At 30.7% G+C, this 14,459-nt stretch overlaps 2 protein-coding genes across 2 annotated transcripts; one reads left to right on the top strand and one right to left on the bottom strand.

The window, feature by feature from the left end:
* The first annotated feature begins 1,262 nt into the window (after positions 1-1,262).
* Positions 1,263-5,008, top strand: LOC135951876 (adult cuticle protein 1-like). Its single transcript, XM_065501620.1, has 2 exons — positions 1,263-1,355; positions 4,384-5,008. Exons 1-2 carry the CDS (start codon positions 1,350-1,352, stop codon positions 4,849-4,851), a joined length of 474 nt encoding a protein of 157 aa, XP_065357692.1. The 5' UTR covers positions 1,263-1,349; the 3' UTR covers positions 4,852-5,008.
* Positions 5,009-9,665: 4,657 nt separating this feature from the next.
* On the bottom strand, positions 9,666-11,012 carry LOC135951847 (adult cuticle protein 1-like). Its single transcript, XM_065501583.1, has 2 exons — positions 10,918-11,012; positions 9,666-10,520 (listed from the first exon to the last, which is right to left on the bottom strand). Exons 1-2 carry the CDS (start codon positions 10,921-10,923, stop codon positions 10,053-10,055), a joined length of 474 nt encoding a protein of 157 aa, XP_065357655.1. The 5' UTR covers positions 10,924-11,012; the 3' UTR covers positions 9,666-10,052.
* Positions 11,013-14,459: the final 3,447 nt, after the last annotated feature.

Genomic DNA, 14,459 nt, shown 5'->3' with positions numbered 1-14,459 from the left:
CTGTGACAGCTCTGAAAATTCGTGAATTTTTGGAATAATTTGAATAATGAACTGGTTATTGTTCTATATGGGTTAAATCTTTTTTGTTGTATGATTCTTCTGCATTTGTTTTGGAGCTTTAAACATCTTTTAGGATTTCCCATAACGGGGAGCTATATTAAATTATATACTGATAGTTACCAAATTTGATAGTATGAGTTTAGCTTATATAAAACATATTTGTGTTGAATTTTTTGTAGATATCTAGATATTGAAGATATTTATGAGATATTAACTATATTAAGATAGGGCAGTTGTATTGAGAATAATAAATCGATTCTAACCAAATTTAATAGACTTTTTCTTGCCTTCGACCCATAAAAATGCCTGTGCTAAATTTCGACTCAAAAATTGATCCTCAGCCGATTTTTCCACGTTACAAACAACAGCACAATCCCAGAATAATACCCCCCCTTATGGTGGTGTAGGTTATAAAAAAGCCAAACACCTCTAAAAAATATGAAATTGTCCCTCGGTGAGGTGTACGCCCAAAGTTTGAAATCACTGGTCTAATGGTTCTTTACAACATTTTTCTACAGAACCGATTTCGGATGTGATTTCCATAGATAGGCGTTGACATAGACACGGAACATTATGCATGTAAAATATTTATCTCAAGTAACCTTAAGGTTACTTTGTATTCGAAAAGGAGGTGGTGCAACAATGTGTTAAGGTGGACTTAACAATTTTCAAATAATTTAGCAGTTATGTTTATTTTTCACATTGCTAAGTATTATTGTAATATTAATTTAAATTGATTTTTTTTTGTATTTCTGATTAGTTAAATGTAACATTGTTGTTTATACATATATATTTGTTTTTCAATAATTTATTTTTCTAATGTTGCAGTTGATGTGGTTGGTTGTTTTATTGTTATTAACTTTTTGTTTAGTTGTCCATGGCACATGCATTCATGCCACTTAATGTTGGCTGTTTGTTATTGGTTTTTCTCGAGTTATTTGCTCTTGATGGAGGTGCTCTGTTTAATTTTATTATTTTTATTGTTGTTATTATTTATTCTCTGCCACACTTGTAAATTGTAGCTTGAATATGTTCTTGTTATTGTTGTTTTATAGCTTTTTTGGTGTGGCCAAAATGTAAGTGTCTGCCACACACCAAAGAAAAAACAAAACTGAATGAATACTTCAACTCTAAACTCGATTTATATTTTTAGTATAAAAGTTGGCATAATTTTGTAAACAAATTCAGAATCAATCCAAAAAGCGTTCATTGAACAACAGTCTGAGTTCAATTTAAACAGTTTTTTTTTTTCAATTTTCAACTTCTTCTCCTTAAATCCTTTCAACAACATGAAGGTAATTTTATGGGAAAATAGTGTGTGTGTGTAAAGTTTTAATTTTATAAGTGCAAATATTATAAATTTCAAGTGTCAAAGGATAAAAAATGTATAAACAATTAGCTGAATATAAATTATTTATTGTTGGTTTTGTATCAAAAATATTATACAAAATATAGTTTAAGTAGAAATTAACCATCATGTTCATAAACAGTTTTTAAATTTATCACAGGTTCATAAACAAATTTTTGTATGACAATTTTGTTAAATAAACTTCTTAAATTTAACAATTCTTTATGAATATGGGGTTAGATCAATAAAATATATCCTGTTGAATAATAACCATGAAATATTAAAAAAATTCTGTGAAAATCTTAATAAGGTTTTGAAATAATTTAATTTGGCTGATATTTTATTGTAATAATTTTGAAAAAATACATTTAAAAACAAGTAAGAAAGTATGGTCGGTCAAGCCCGACCATATAATACCCTACACTAAGTAAAAGAGCAAAAAATAATTTTCTTTTAAAATTTCAATAATTTATATTTTTGAGTGATTTTCGGAAGTGGGGTTATATGGGGGCTATGACCAATTATGAACCGATCACCATGAAATTAGGTTGTGTGATTTATGTCTATATTAAAGTTAACTATGTTGAATTTTGTGTGTTTACCAACATTTTTAAGCGATTTATGCACGTTAAAGTGATTTTCGGAAGCGGGTCTATATGGGAGCTATGACTAATTATGGACCGATCGTAACAAAATTTGGTGACATGAATTTTGTGTATATAAAACTTATTTGGAGCGGAATTTGTGGAGATACATATATAAATTAAACATTTCTGACCGATAAAGTCCAATTTCGGGAGGACATTTGTATGGGGGCTAGGTGAAATAGTAGACCGATTTCAGCCAGTTTCAACAGGCTTGGTCCTTGAGCTGAAAAAATAATATGCACCAAATTTGATCGAAATATCTTCAAAATTGCGACCTGTACTCTGCGCACAAGGTTTACATGGACAGCCAGCCAGCCAGCCAGCCAACCAGACGGACGGACGGACGGACATCGCTTAATCGACTCAGAAAGTGATTCTAAGTCGATCGGTATACTTTAAGGTGGGTGTTAGACAAATATTTTTGGGCGTTACAAACATCTGCACAAACGCATAATACCCTCCCCACTATGGTGGTGTAGGGTATAACAAGTAAGATAGCAATATTCTGCTGAGCTGAATCTTATATATCCTTCACCAAATTAAACCTTAAAATAAGTATTTTTAGGTAAACAAAAAACATTTTTTTTTAAATTGTTTTTGAATTTTTTTTTTAAACTTTTTCCAAAGAATTTATGACAAAAAAAAATTTTTGATGAAAAAAAAATCGAGTTACAAAATATTTTTCCCGATTTTGACCAATTTGAGGTCCAACTTACTTTATATAGGTCCAACTTACCTTATATATGTACATCGTTGCAATGGACTTTGAAATATCTATCATTAGATATTAGGGTGATCGACCCGGTTTTTAACAACCGGTTTTTTTTGCTAAGGTCGGTTTCGGTTTTTTTGAAAAGCTCAAATTTCGAATACCAAGAGCCGGGTTTTTCTCCTCGAATAGCCGGTTTTTTTCTAAAAGTGTGTTTTTATGAGTTTTAGTGTATTAAAAACTTTAAAAAATATATAAGGAGTAGAAATACTACATTTTTTAAAAAAAGGAGTAGAAATACTACTTTTTTTTAAAAAAAATGAGTAGAAATACTACTTTTTTAAAACAAGTAGTAGAAATACTATTTTTTAAAAAAGGAGTAGAAATACTACATTTTTTAAAAAAAAGTAGTAGAAATACTACTTTTTACAAAAAACGAGTAGAAATACTATTTCTTTAAAAAAGGAGTAGAAATACTACTTTTTAAAAAAAGACAGAAGAAATACTACTTTTTTAAAAAAGGAGTAGAAATACTAGTTTTTTATAAAAAGGAGTAGAAATACTACTTTTTTTTTTAAAAAAAAGTAGTAGAAATACTACTTTTTTAAAACAAGGAGTAGAAATACTATTTTTTAAAAAAGGATTAGAAATACTACTTTTTTTTATAATAATAATAACACTAGTTTCATGATGTAAAACATATATGAGTAAAAATATTGAAACAAATCCAGGACATCAAATTTTTGAGATATTTATTAAGAACAAAGAAATACTAAAAATAACATTAGAATTGGAACAAAAAATTAATGGTTTTAATTATTTTTTTTTTAATATTTTCATTTTTCTCCCTCTCGACACTCCAACTATACTCTGCTAGCAAATGCTGGTACCAAAATCCTTGATATTTCCATGCAATTAATTCTAGATCTTTGTGAAAACCTTCGCAATGTTCATAACTCATGAAATGAATTTTGAGAAACATAATTCACACATACCACAATTCTATGGGAAAATTGCAATAATATTTCCGTCATTTTTACATTTCTTATTGTACTTTCCAAAAAAAATTGAACAACAAGTTTAAAAGAATTCCATTGAATGAGGGTTAAGAGACTCTCAAATTGTGTATCATTATGTTTCCGATTTAAGCTGACCTCAGTTTATATATTTTGGGTCATTTGACACATAGAACAGAAGTCAGTTAGTTACTTTATACATCCCATGTAATATAGCGTGAAGACAATTGCCACATAAGTGGCTCTAAGTAATCTAGAGTGTATTCACTTTAAATGTATTTATTGCACTGCACTTTTTTGTGATTAATTCCTGCAAATTGATTTGTTACAAATTGTGTTTTTGATATAATTCTCATATAGTTTATTTCTTTTTACTTATGTAAAGTCAATTGTCACTTTAATGTCTCTAAGTAACCTATAGTGTAATCACTTTAAACGTTTATTTTATACTACACTTTAAGAAATTGTTATTTTAGGTATAAGTAGGAAATCAATTTGTAATCAACTTCGTACCTAGCCTTTTTCTCCAAAAATCGTTTCATTTAGTGATATTTTTTTTAATTTATTAATTAATAATCTATTCTAATCTCTTCTTTTTTACAGTTCGTATTTGCCGTAGTCATGTTGGCTCTCGCCGTCGGTGTTCAATCATCTCTGATTGGTGCCCATGCTCCTGGTGTATCGTATGTTACCTCTGCCATACATCCAGCTGGACCCTGGGGAGCCCCATTGGGACTTCATGGTGGATGGGGTGGTCATGCCGCCGTTGATCATAGTGCATGGGCTGGTCCATTGGTAGCTCCTTTGGCCGGTCATGGTCTCTGGGGTGGTCATGGTGCCTGGGGAGCACATGGTGCCTGGGGTGGTCATCCCGGTATCTCTCTAGCTCAAGGTCCCGCTCTTGGCCATGCTGGTCTCGGCCTTGGACTTGGTCATGGACTCGCACATGGTCCTCATGGTCCTGGTGTTTATGTTGCTAAGACTCGTGGTGCTGTGCATACAGCTCCTTTGGCTGGCCACATTGCCTCAGCTACTTCATTGAATGTGGCTCCAGCTCCTGGTACGCATTAACTTAACTAACAAGTCGTTCGTAGGCACTGCAGCAACCGTCCATAATCCAACATAATCTGATGACACCAAGATGCCAAACTAGTTATAAGTTAATTATTACTTGTTACACCCTCCTTAAGCCTTTTTTTCTTCACCACACTTTCCCTCCCGCTTAATGTCTGACCCTTTCCTATTTCTTCTCAATTTCCCTTAGTACTTTTCAGCTTTTCGAGTTCTTCCTTTTAGCAGCTTTGTTATGATTCCTGAAACTAGCACACACTACCAACACTATCACCACCACCACCGCCTGCAAATATTTTTCATCCTTCAACATCTATAAGGCTCTCAAAAAGAAATTTGGCAAATGATTTTTTTTTTGATTCTTAGTCCTGTTTAACCACCAAGTCCAACAACAATCAAGAAGAAGCTACACTGGCACATTTTCAACAACAACAATTCCATCTACCTATTCTGAACTCTTTGTTCTCTTTCTGTATCTGTACTGTGCATTTGTTTGCATCTATCTCTGTTTTCTTCTATCTATCCCACTCATTAACTGTAAATATTGTATAGTATTGCAACAACATAAATCTTGAAAAAAAACTTCATACAAAAAAAAAAATAAACTATCTTTGATCTATAAGAAAAACTTCGTTACTATTTAATATTGTATCCGTTTTTCTTAAATTTTTTTAGTGATTTTATGTACAAAATAAAATAAAACTACAAAAAAAAATAAATAAAAATATTCGTGTTTTATTTAAATAAAATAGATATTACATTTTTTAGAGTTAAATTACTGATACAGGATTTTATTCCTCTATAAAGGTATAAATAACTATCTGACTGAACTTGAACTTTTTGGACACCAAATAAACTAGATCGGAAGAATCTATATAAATAAAAATCAAATGTGGTTCGTTGGTAATTGCATCAGTTGAGAACGGCCGGACCGATTGGCCATAGTCCAACTTATGTTTTTACGGAATGAAAAATTTACCTCGCCCACTTTTACGCCCACTTTTTTCGATTTATTCCAAATCATTTTTGGAATAGAATAGCGACCCTATAATTCTGAAAAGGCATGTTGAGTAGATAATTTTTGTAGAATAAACTTATAGTCTAGCTGGTCTGAATTTTTTTTACAGTGGGTTAAAGTTTTAATTTTTTGATCGAAGGGAGCGGTATACTAACTGAAAAAAATGTTTTAAGTTAATATCTGAGAGAATTCTTATGGTCAGAGTTATATTATGGAATTTTATGGGGATCATTTTTGTGGAAGATCTTAACCCTTTAGCTCCTCTCTTTAGGGGTCAATTTGACCATTTTTTTTTTGAGAAAATCAAATAAAGTCCTTTCAAAAAGGACATTTTAGGATTCAAATATTCGACTAAAATTTTTGCCGGAAAATTTCAGTGGGGGGATACCAAAGTTGTAAATAAAGCTCTTTACGTTTAATTCGCAAGATTACATTCCACCATGGGTCTCACATTTTTTAAAAAAAATTTCAAAAAATCTATTTATGATCCGAATGAGCTGATATTTAAAATATAAATAGTCCTAGAGAAGATCTACAAAAACTATATATACATATGTAAATTATCACTTTTAGGTCAAGAGTTCCATCTTTTTTTAGTTTTTTAGATATGTCAGGCCTACGGTGGTTCGAAATTGTTTTTTAAAATATCTCCAATATTTGTGATAAAATTTCGAATACCATAAAAATAACTTGTTAACAGTTATGTCATCCCTATAAAAAGTTACACGCATCAAAAGTTGGAACATGTAAAAATTGCCGTATTTTTTACATTTTTTCAAAAAACACATTTTGCATGGAATATATAAAAAAACGTTAAAATTTTTAAAAGGGAGCCAGGTTTGTGGAGATCCTGATGAACAAATATATAATATATAAGCTTTTTGTATAAGTAGTTGGTATTGGTGAAAACCTTAGGACTTGAAAATTAACAGTTTAGTTAAATGAAATAATTTTATGAATTTTTCGGACTTCATTTACCTTAGAAACTAAAAAATTTTAATATTGGGATTTTCCATGAACAAAAATATAAAATTTTAATTAATGTAAAATTTTAACGGTTAAAGATATTATAACAAAATTTGGAAATAGTGTAGATCCATATGTCCTTAAAGCAATGGAATTATAATCTTTAACACTTTTTATTTGCAAATACCAAAATTCCTAATACGGGGAAAATGTGTTCCAAAAACTGAGTTTTTTTAGAAAACACCCTACGGCGACGCTATTTACTGTGTGATAGTAAAATAACTTTGTACGTGCTTAAATAAGATATAGGGCTATACACGGAGCTTTTTCGAGGATGGGTGCTTTGCCTTTTTAGAATTTTTTGCTCAAACCAAAATTTTGTTTTTAATTGGCAAAGTTTGGATAAGTCTGGAGGCGACTAGGTCCACTTATGTGAGCCAAGTTTTACATTCTACGCTTTTGCATTAGGTTCTCTTTTCGATTCATGTACAAATTGTATATAGTGCCGAAGAAAATTTTTTTATACAAAAGAAAATATATAGGGACTTTTTTTGGGAAAAAACGTAATAAATACGGCCATTTTTACATGTGCCAACTTTGGATGCGTGTAACTTTTTATAGGGACGATATGACTGTTAGGAAGTTGTTTTTATAGTATTCGCAATTTAATCGCAAATATAGGTGATATTTTAAAAAAACAATTTCGAACCACCGTAGGCCCGTCATATCTAAAAAACTAAAAAAAGATCGAACAAAATAAAAATAAATAAATAAATAAATAAATAAATAAGTAATCCTAAATAACTTTTGACCAAAAAGCGATAATCTACACATGTATATATATTTTTGTAGATCTTCTCTCGGACTATTTATATTTTAAATATCAGCTCATTCGGATCATAAATAGAATTTTTGAAATTTTTTTTAAAAAATGTGAGACCCAAGGTGGCGTGCAATTTTGCTAATTAAGTGTAAAGTGCTTTGGTGACCCCCACTGAAATTTTCCGGCAAAAATTTTCGTAGAATATTTGAATCCTTAAATGTCCTTTTTGAAAAGACTTTTTTTCATTATCTCGAAAAAAGGGTCAAATTGACCCCTAAGGAGAGGAGCTAGAGGGCTAAGATCTTCCACAAAAATGATCCCCATAAAATTCCACAATATAACTCTGACAATAAGAATTCCCTTAGACATTAACTTACAACATACTGCATACTTACATACCCTTTCAGAATTATGGGGTCGCTATTCTGTTCCAATCAAAAAGTCTCAATTTGTTGGACAGTGTAATTGTCCAATAATTGTTTAATCAAGAAACGGATCTCGATCACTCATATTTCTGACAAAAACTCGATTTTTTATATAAAAACTCACAATATCTAAAATCGCAAATAACTTGGCCAATAAGCGTTTAATCAAGAAAATCAGCTCGATCTGTGATTACTCATATTTCTGAAAAAAATCGATTTTTTTGTATAAAAACTCACAATGTCTCCAGATAAAATAATTCATAGTGATGTAGAGCAAAATGTTGATAAAATATAGAAAAAATCAGTCACGTACATTTATTTTGATTTGTGAATTAATGTATAAAATAGTAAAAAACGTTTATATTTTTGGATTTTTTTGTTTTATTTTAGAAATGACAAATCCGCCCCATCCGTTTGGCGTATTTACCCCGTTTGGCGTATTTAAAACGGTGGTTACACCGTTTTTGGTCAGTCTAGAAATGTTATAAACATATGTATATTAAGATGAGAAAGGCAAGTTTGAACTGGTCAAAACTAAAGCCAATATATATAAGTATCCGAAACAAGAAAAAAATTATGAATATGTGTGGTTTTAATTTGAGAATGCCTCAAAAAAAAAAGTGGCGTATGGTCCCCCTTCTACCCTATCTCTACATATCCCGAAATAATAAAGCTAGCACCAAAATTACAATTTAATCTGAATTTTTACAAAAATAAGTGGTACTTTTGGTACTTTTTTCATCCCATATTCCAGAAATTCAATTTAAATGAAATTGTGGTCCTTCTAAAAAAAAACTCAAATGATTTTTGTCACTTTTTTGAAATTTGAACGTGATAAAAACATGTTTATTATAAAGTTCCTCTATTATTTCCTGTTGATTATATGAGGTGCATAGCTCTTAAAAAAATCCCTCTATTAATTAGTAAAGAAATTACAAAATTTTAAACAAATTAAAAATGGAGTTTTGATACTGCCGTTAAAAAAATCAATCTATTTTGGTCATACTAGACAATAAGTTAACCTTATGCTATTAAGCCGAATATATTTAAAGTAAAAAAAATATTAGGATGATAGAATCCTAATATTTTATTTGTTGAAAAAAGGAAATTTTGTTTATTTATTATTTGTTTATTATTGGTCGGCGTTCATTTTCATTTTTACACACCTACCGAAAAAACTCAAAATATTTTGTTTATCCGCCAGCATTAGGATAAGAAAAGATATAGAAGTCATAGGAGACTATGTTGAAAATTAAAATAATTTTTTATCCAAAAAAATGTGTTTCATACTAAAAGGCACGGATTTTTTATCCACTCTCGTAATTATTGCTGATATAGCTAACTTATATATCCAAAAGTTGAATCGTTAAACAGTTTTGAATCAAAATATATGAAAAACTGTGTCCTAATTTCCCGGGAGGAAATTTAAAAATGTTTTCATTCCCGGAATGGTATATGGTTATACAATGTTGATCAAAACTTTTTAAGGGTTTCTAATTTAATAGTGGCATTTTATCGGTATTGTCACACTCGTAGTTTTAATATTATATAAAGGTTAGTTATAAATGAAAAACAGCAAAAATTTATGTATTGTATGTATGTATATAAATTTGTTTATTTAACTTTATATCTTAGAAAATATTAATTTTTTTCTAAAATTTATTTACATAAGTTCTTGCATTACTACACAATATTTATATTTAATGAGAAGGATAGATAAAGAAAAATATAGCTTAAGGAAAAGACATAGAAAATAGTTACAGATACAGAACAGATAACAAAAAGTTCGTAGAAATCATAAAGTTTTCCTGATTGTTGTTGGCCTATATATTCAATAGACGATATGCCAAAGCGCTATGATGTTGATTGTGTGTGCCATGGAAGAGCGCTTTAAAAGCTAGATACGAATAGAACTATGAGATTTTAGTTTTGGGGGGGTTGGTGGTGCCTTTCATTGATTGTCTGCCATTTAATGGGTACCGGGAGCTGGAGCCACATTCACGGAAGTGGCAGAGGCAATATGACCAGCCAAAGGAGCTGTATGAACAGCACCACGAGTCTTAGCAACATAAACGCCGGGACCATGAGCACCATGGGCGAGTCCATGACCAAGTCCGATACCGAGACCAGCATGACCAAGAGCAGGTCCTTGGGCTAGAGAGATGCCGGGAATACCACTCCAGGCACCATGACCACCCCAGGCACCATGACCACCCCAGGCACCATGACCACCCCAAGCACCATGACCGCCTAAGGGTCCGCCCCATGCACTATGATCAATAGCGGCATGACCACCCCAACCGCCATGAAGTCCCAATGGTGCTCCCCAGGGACCAACTGGATGTGCGGCGACATACGATACACCAGGAGCATGTTGAGCAATCAAAGATGATTGAACACCGACGGCAAGAGCCAACATGACTACGGCAAATACGAACTGCAAGAAGAAATATAAAAAATAACATATTAATTTAATTCAAAATTTCATTGCCGTAAAAATATTCCTTTTAAAACTCGATTTTGCATATTCCGAAATTTTGTATATCGATGGTCAAATTGTAATTGACGATTAAATTACAACTTAAGTTGAGGATGCCAAATAACATTGAGAAAACATTTGGAATGCTTAACTTTAATTGAAGATTAATTGTCAGTTATAAGGTGTGAATACTCGATATGTAGTTTTGTAGTATTTGGTTTTCATTTTTATAGCAATTGCTATTATTTTAGGATACATTTTTAAATTTTCTTCGAAAATTTAATTGTTTTTAGTTAAATGTACACCGTCATATAATTTTTAATTTTAAAACACTCTTTTTCTTCACAAAATTTACCTTCATGTTGTTGAAAGGATTGAAGGGGAAGAAGTAGGAAAATAAATTGAAAGAAAAACTGTTTAAAGTGAACTGAAGCTGATGTTCAATGAACGCTTTTTGATTTGTTTCTGATTTTATTAACCAAATTATGCCAACTTTTATACTAAAAACTGAAATCGAGTTTAGAGTTAAATTATGTTTGTAGTTTGGTGTATGTGGCGTGTAGTGGCAGTTACATTTTGGCCACACCAAAAAATATAAAATAAAATCCAATAGAAACAAAAACGGAAAACAACAAAATAATAAAAATAACCAACACCACAATACCACACACAATAACAAATAAACTATTAATAATGTTTTTATTTTTTTTTTTTTTCAATTTTCTTAAATATTTTAATACCCTTCACCGTTATTAGTGAGTGCAAGTGTAGTATCTATGTTTGTTTGTGTGTAACTACATACATGTGTAAAAGTATCTATTGGAATGTGAATTTTGAAATTCCGTTAAAAATATACGGATACGAATATGTGTGGTATTTCAGATGTAAACAATATTATTTTAAAGCAAACAGATGTTTTTTGAAAATGCTAAAAAAATATTCTAATATCAATTCTGCTAAATGTGTAACGAACTCGATTTTATTTTGATGGATGATAATAACTTTGGTTAAGGTTGTCTAGTTGATAGTATACAAGTAAGTCAGCGGATTCGATTCCCACCAGAGACCCTGGACTCATTATGGCTTTCAGATTAAACTTGCCGCACAAGAAATCCCAACATGTACTTCATAACATTAATATCTGTTGAACGTACCGGCGCACAGTGTTGTTAATTTTGAAATAGCGACTAAAAGTCTTTTTTTTTTTGCTGCCAATTTTTAATTTTAAATACTCATATTAAAGTTAACACCTGAGAACCGCAGAAGCCTAAAATTCAGGTCTCTATGTAAACATTTTCCTTATAAACAGGGTGATTCAATATGCACCTTTCTATTATCTGACTCATAAGTAGGATTTTGTAATAAATTTTGAAAATTCAATCGATTATAATTTTTTATTTACAAAAGGAATTTTTATGAAATAAATGGTTTTCGCAAAATAGTTTCATAGCTTTAGTTTCAATGCAGATATATGTTTCCACCACTATTTAAATCGCTTCCATATTATTTTTAAAAATGTGTTAAATTTTACATAAATTTAAGGTTTGATGGAATCGAACCTTAGGGAATTCCTAATATTTCGTAAAAAGCCTAGTACATACCCATTTAGTTTTGATCTTCTTTTTCTTTTAAATAAAGTACAGGTCGCAATTTTGAAGATATTTCGATAGACATATACATATATTTTACATACAATTTTTTTAGCCCCCAAACAAATGTCCTTCCGAAATTGGACTTTACCCGTCATAAATGTTTAATTAATATAAGTATCTACAGAAAACTCATTCCCAAAAAAGTTGTATGTATACGGAAGTCATATCTCCCAATTTTATGACAATCGGTTCATAATTAGTCATAGCTAGGGTTTTTATTTCCCTAGAGAGCGAAATTAACCCTAAGCTCTCTTTTGTTGTGTCTTATTTCTGACTTTCTGGTTGAATTTTCCGTTTTGGTGTATTTAATGACTTCATATTCATAATTTCACGGAACATTTTAACCCCTTAAATCCCTGTTTTAATAGTGTTTGTTGCTCTTTTTTAAAAGAAGGACAAAAAAGTCCCATGCCTTGGGGATTTAGAGGGTTAACATATTATACAAAAATTATCTTCGTAACATTTTACATAAATATGCTGAATACATTTTATACCTAAAATGTTCTTTAAAATAAAATTCTTAATAAATGCGAAATTAACCCTCGGCTCTCTTTTGTTATGTCTTATTTCTGACTTTCTGGTTGAATTTTCCGTTTGGGGTATTTAGGGACTTATAGTAAAATTTTACGGCTAATATTTTTGCGGAATATTTTAACCCCTTAAATTCCTGTTTTAATGGTGGTTTTTGCACTTTTTTAAAAGAAGGACAAAAAAGTCCCATGCGTTGAGGATTTAGAGGGTTAACATATTCTACAAAAATATTCTCAGTAATATTTTACATAACTTTGGGGAACACATTTTATACCTGAAATGTAAGGATCATATGGTTTCTTATGAAGATTAACAATAAGAACGTGCCAGAGTTGGAAAAATTTAACCCGCTCTCAAATAAAATTCAGATGTAAACTTTCAAAACGCCGATACACGGTCTTTTTTTTGTCTCCTTTTGGAACAAATTTGAGTTTGTTGTATAGTGTTATTTGTATAAACTTTCATATTTTGTAAATAACAAAACATTAAATGAAGACTTTATGTACAAGGTGGCGCAAAAGTAAACTTCCGATGTATTTTGGCTGTAATTAAAAAAAAAATGAAAAACTTTGATTCTTCTTGTGGATTATTTTTATTTGGTCTTTTAATTTTTTTTACATCAAGTCGAGAATATGATGTCATGTAAATGGACGCCGCCACAGTTGATTGTCATTTGAGCCCTTTTTATGGCATTTTCCATCACTTTGGCCAAAACTTCCGGCGATAGGTCCTCACATTCTTGACGGATATTGTCTTTAAGAGCTGCAAGAGTCTGAGGCTTGTTGACATAAACCCGCGACTTCAAAAAGCCCCACAAAAAGAAGTCTGGAGCGGTCAAATCAGGCGATCTTGCTGGCCATTGCAAATCGCCAAAACGGGAGATTAGGCGTCAGGGAAATGCATTCTTCAGCATATCGGTTGTGGCACGTGCAGTGTGTGCCGTTGCACCGTCCTGTTGGAACCACATGTTTTACAATCCCAATTCATCGCTCACCATTCACAGTAACCGTTTGGCCCGCGACGCACAGTGGGTTGAATGGTACCCAAAGTGGCGATTAATTCATAGAAGCTGTACTTTTAAAATATTATATTTTTTTATTGAGTTATTATAAGCACATAAAAACACAGCATTTTAAAAAAAAAAGGTTAAAAAAATGTTTAAACCTTTAGCGCATTATTGTTTTTTGGAAAAAAAGACCATTTTTTACAATTTAAGCTGTAACTTTGGAATGGAAAGCGATAAATTAAAGACTAAAATTGGAAATTAAAGCATACTTCATATGCTACTAAAAAAATAAAATTATAAATTTATTATATGTATTTATATTAGTATAAATTTAATTTAAAATCCAATTTTTGTTTTACACAAAATTTTATAAATGTACAAATTTTTTTAAAAAAGTCACAAAAGACAATATTACAATTTTTTCGTAATGAATAATCATAAATACATAAAAACACAGCATTTAAAATTAAAAAAATTAAGAAAAAAATGTTAACCCGTTAAGCGCATTATTGTTTTTTTTTGTATTTACATTATCATAAATTTTATATAAAATCTAATTTTTGTTTTTCACAAAGTTTTATAAATGTACAAATTTTTTAAAAAAAAGCCACAAAAGACAATATTATAAATTTCTGTAATGAACAATCATAAATACATAAAACACAACTTTAAAAAAATGTAAGAAAAAAATGTTTTAACCTATTTTGT

This window comes from Calliphora vicina, chromosome 2 (assembly GCF_958450345.1).
Source record: "Calliphora vicina chromosome 2, idCalVici1.1, whole genome shotgun sequence".
NCBI classification, from domain to species: domain Eukaryota; kingdom Metazoa; phylum Arthropoda; class Insecta; order Diptera; family Calliphoridae; genus Calliphora; species Calliphora vicina.
The sequence above is the reverse complement of the archived record's forward strand: the minus strand, read 5'-3'. Positions and strand labels throughout refer to the sequence as shown.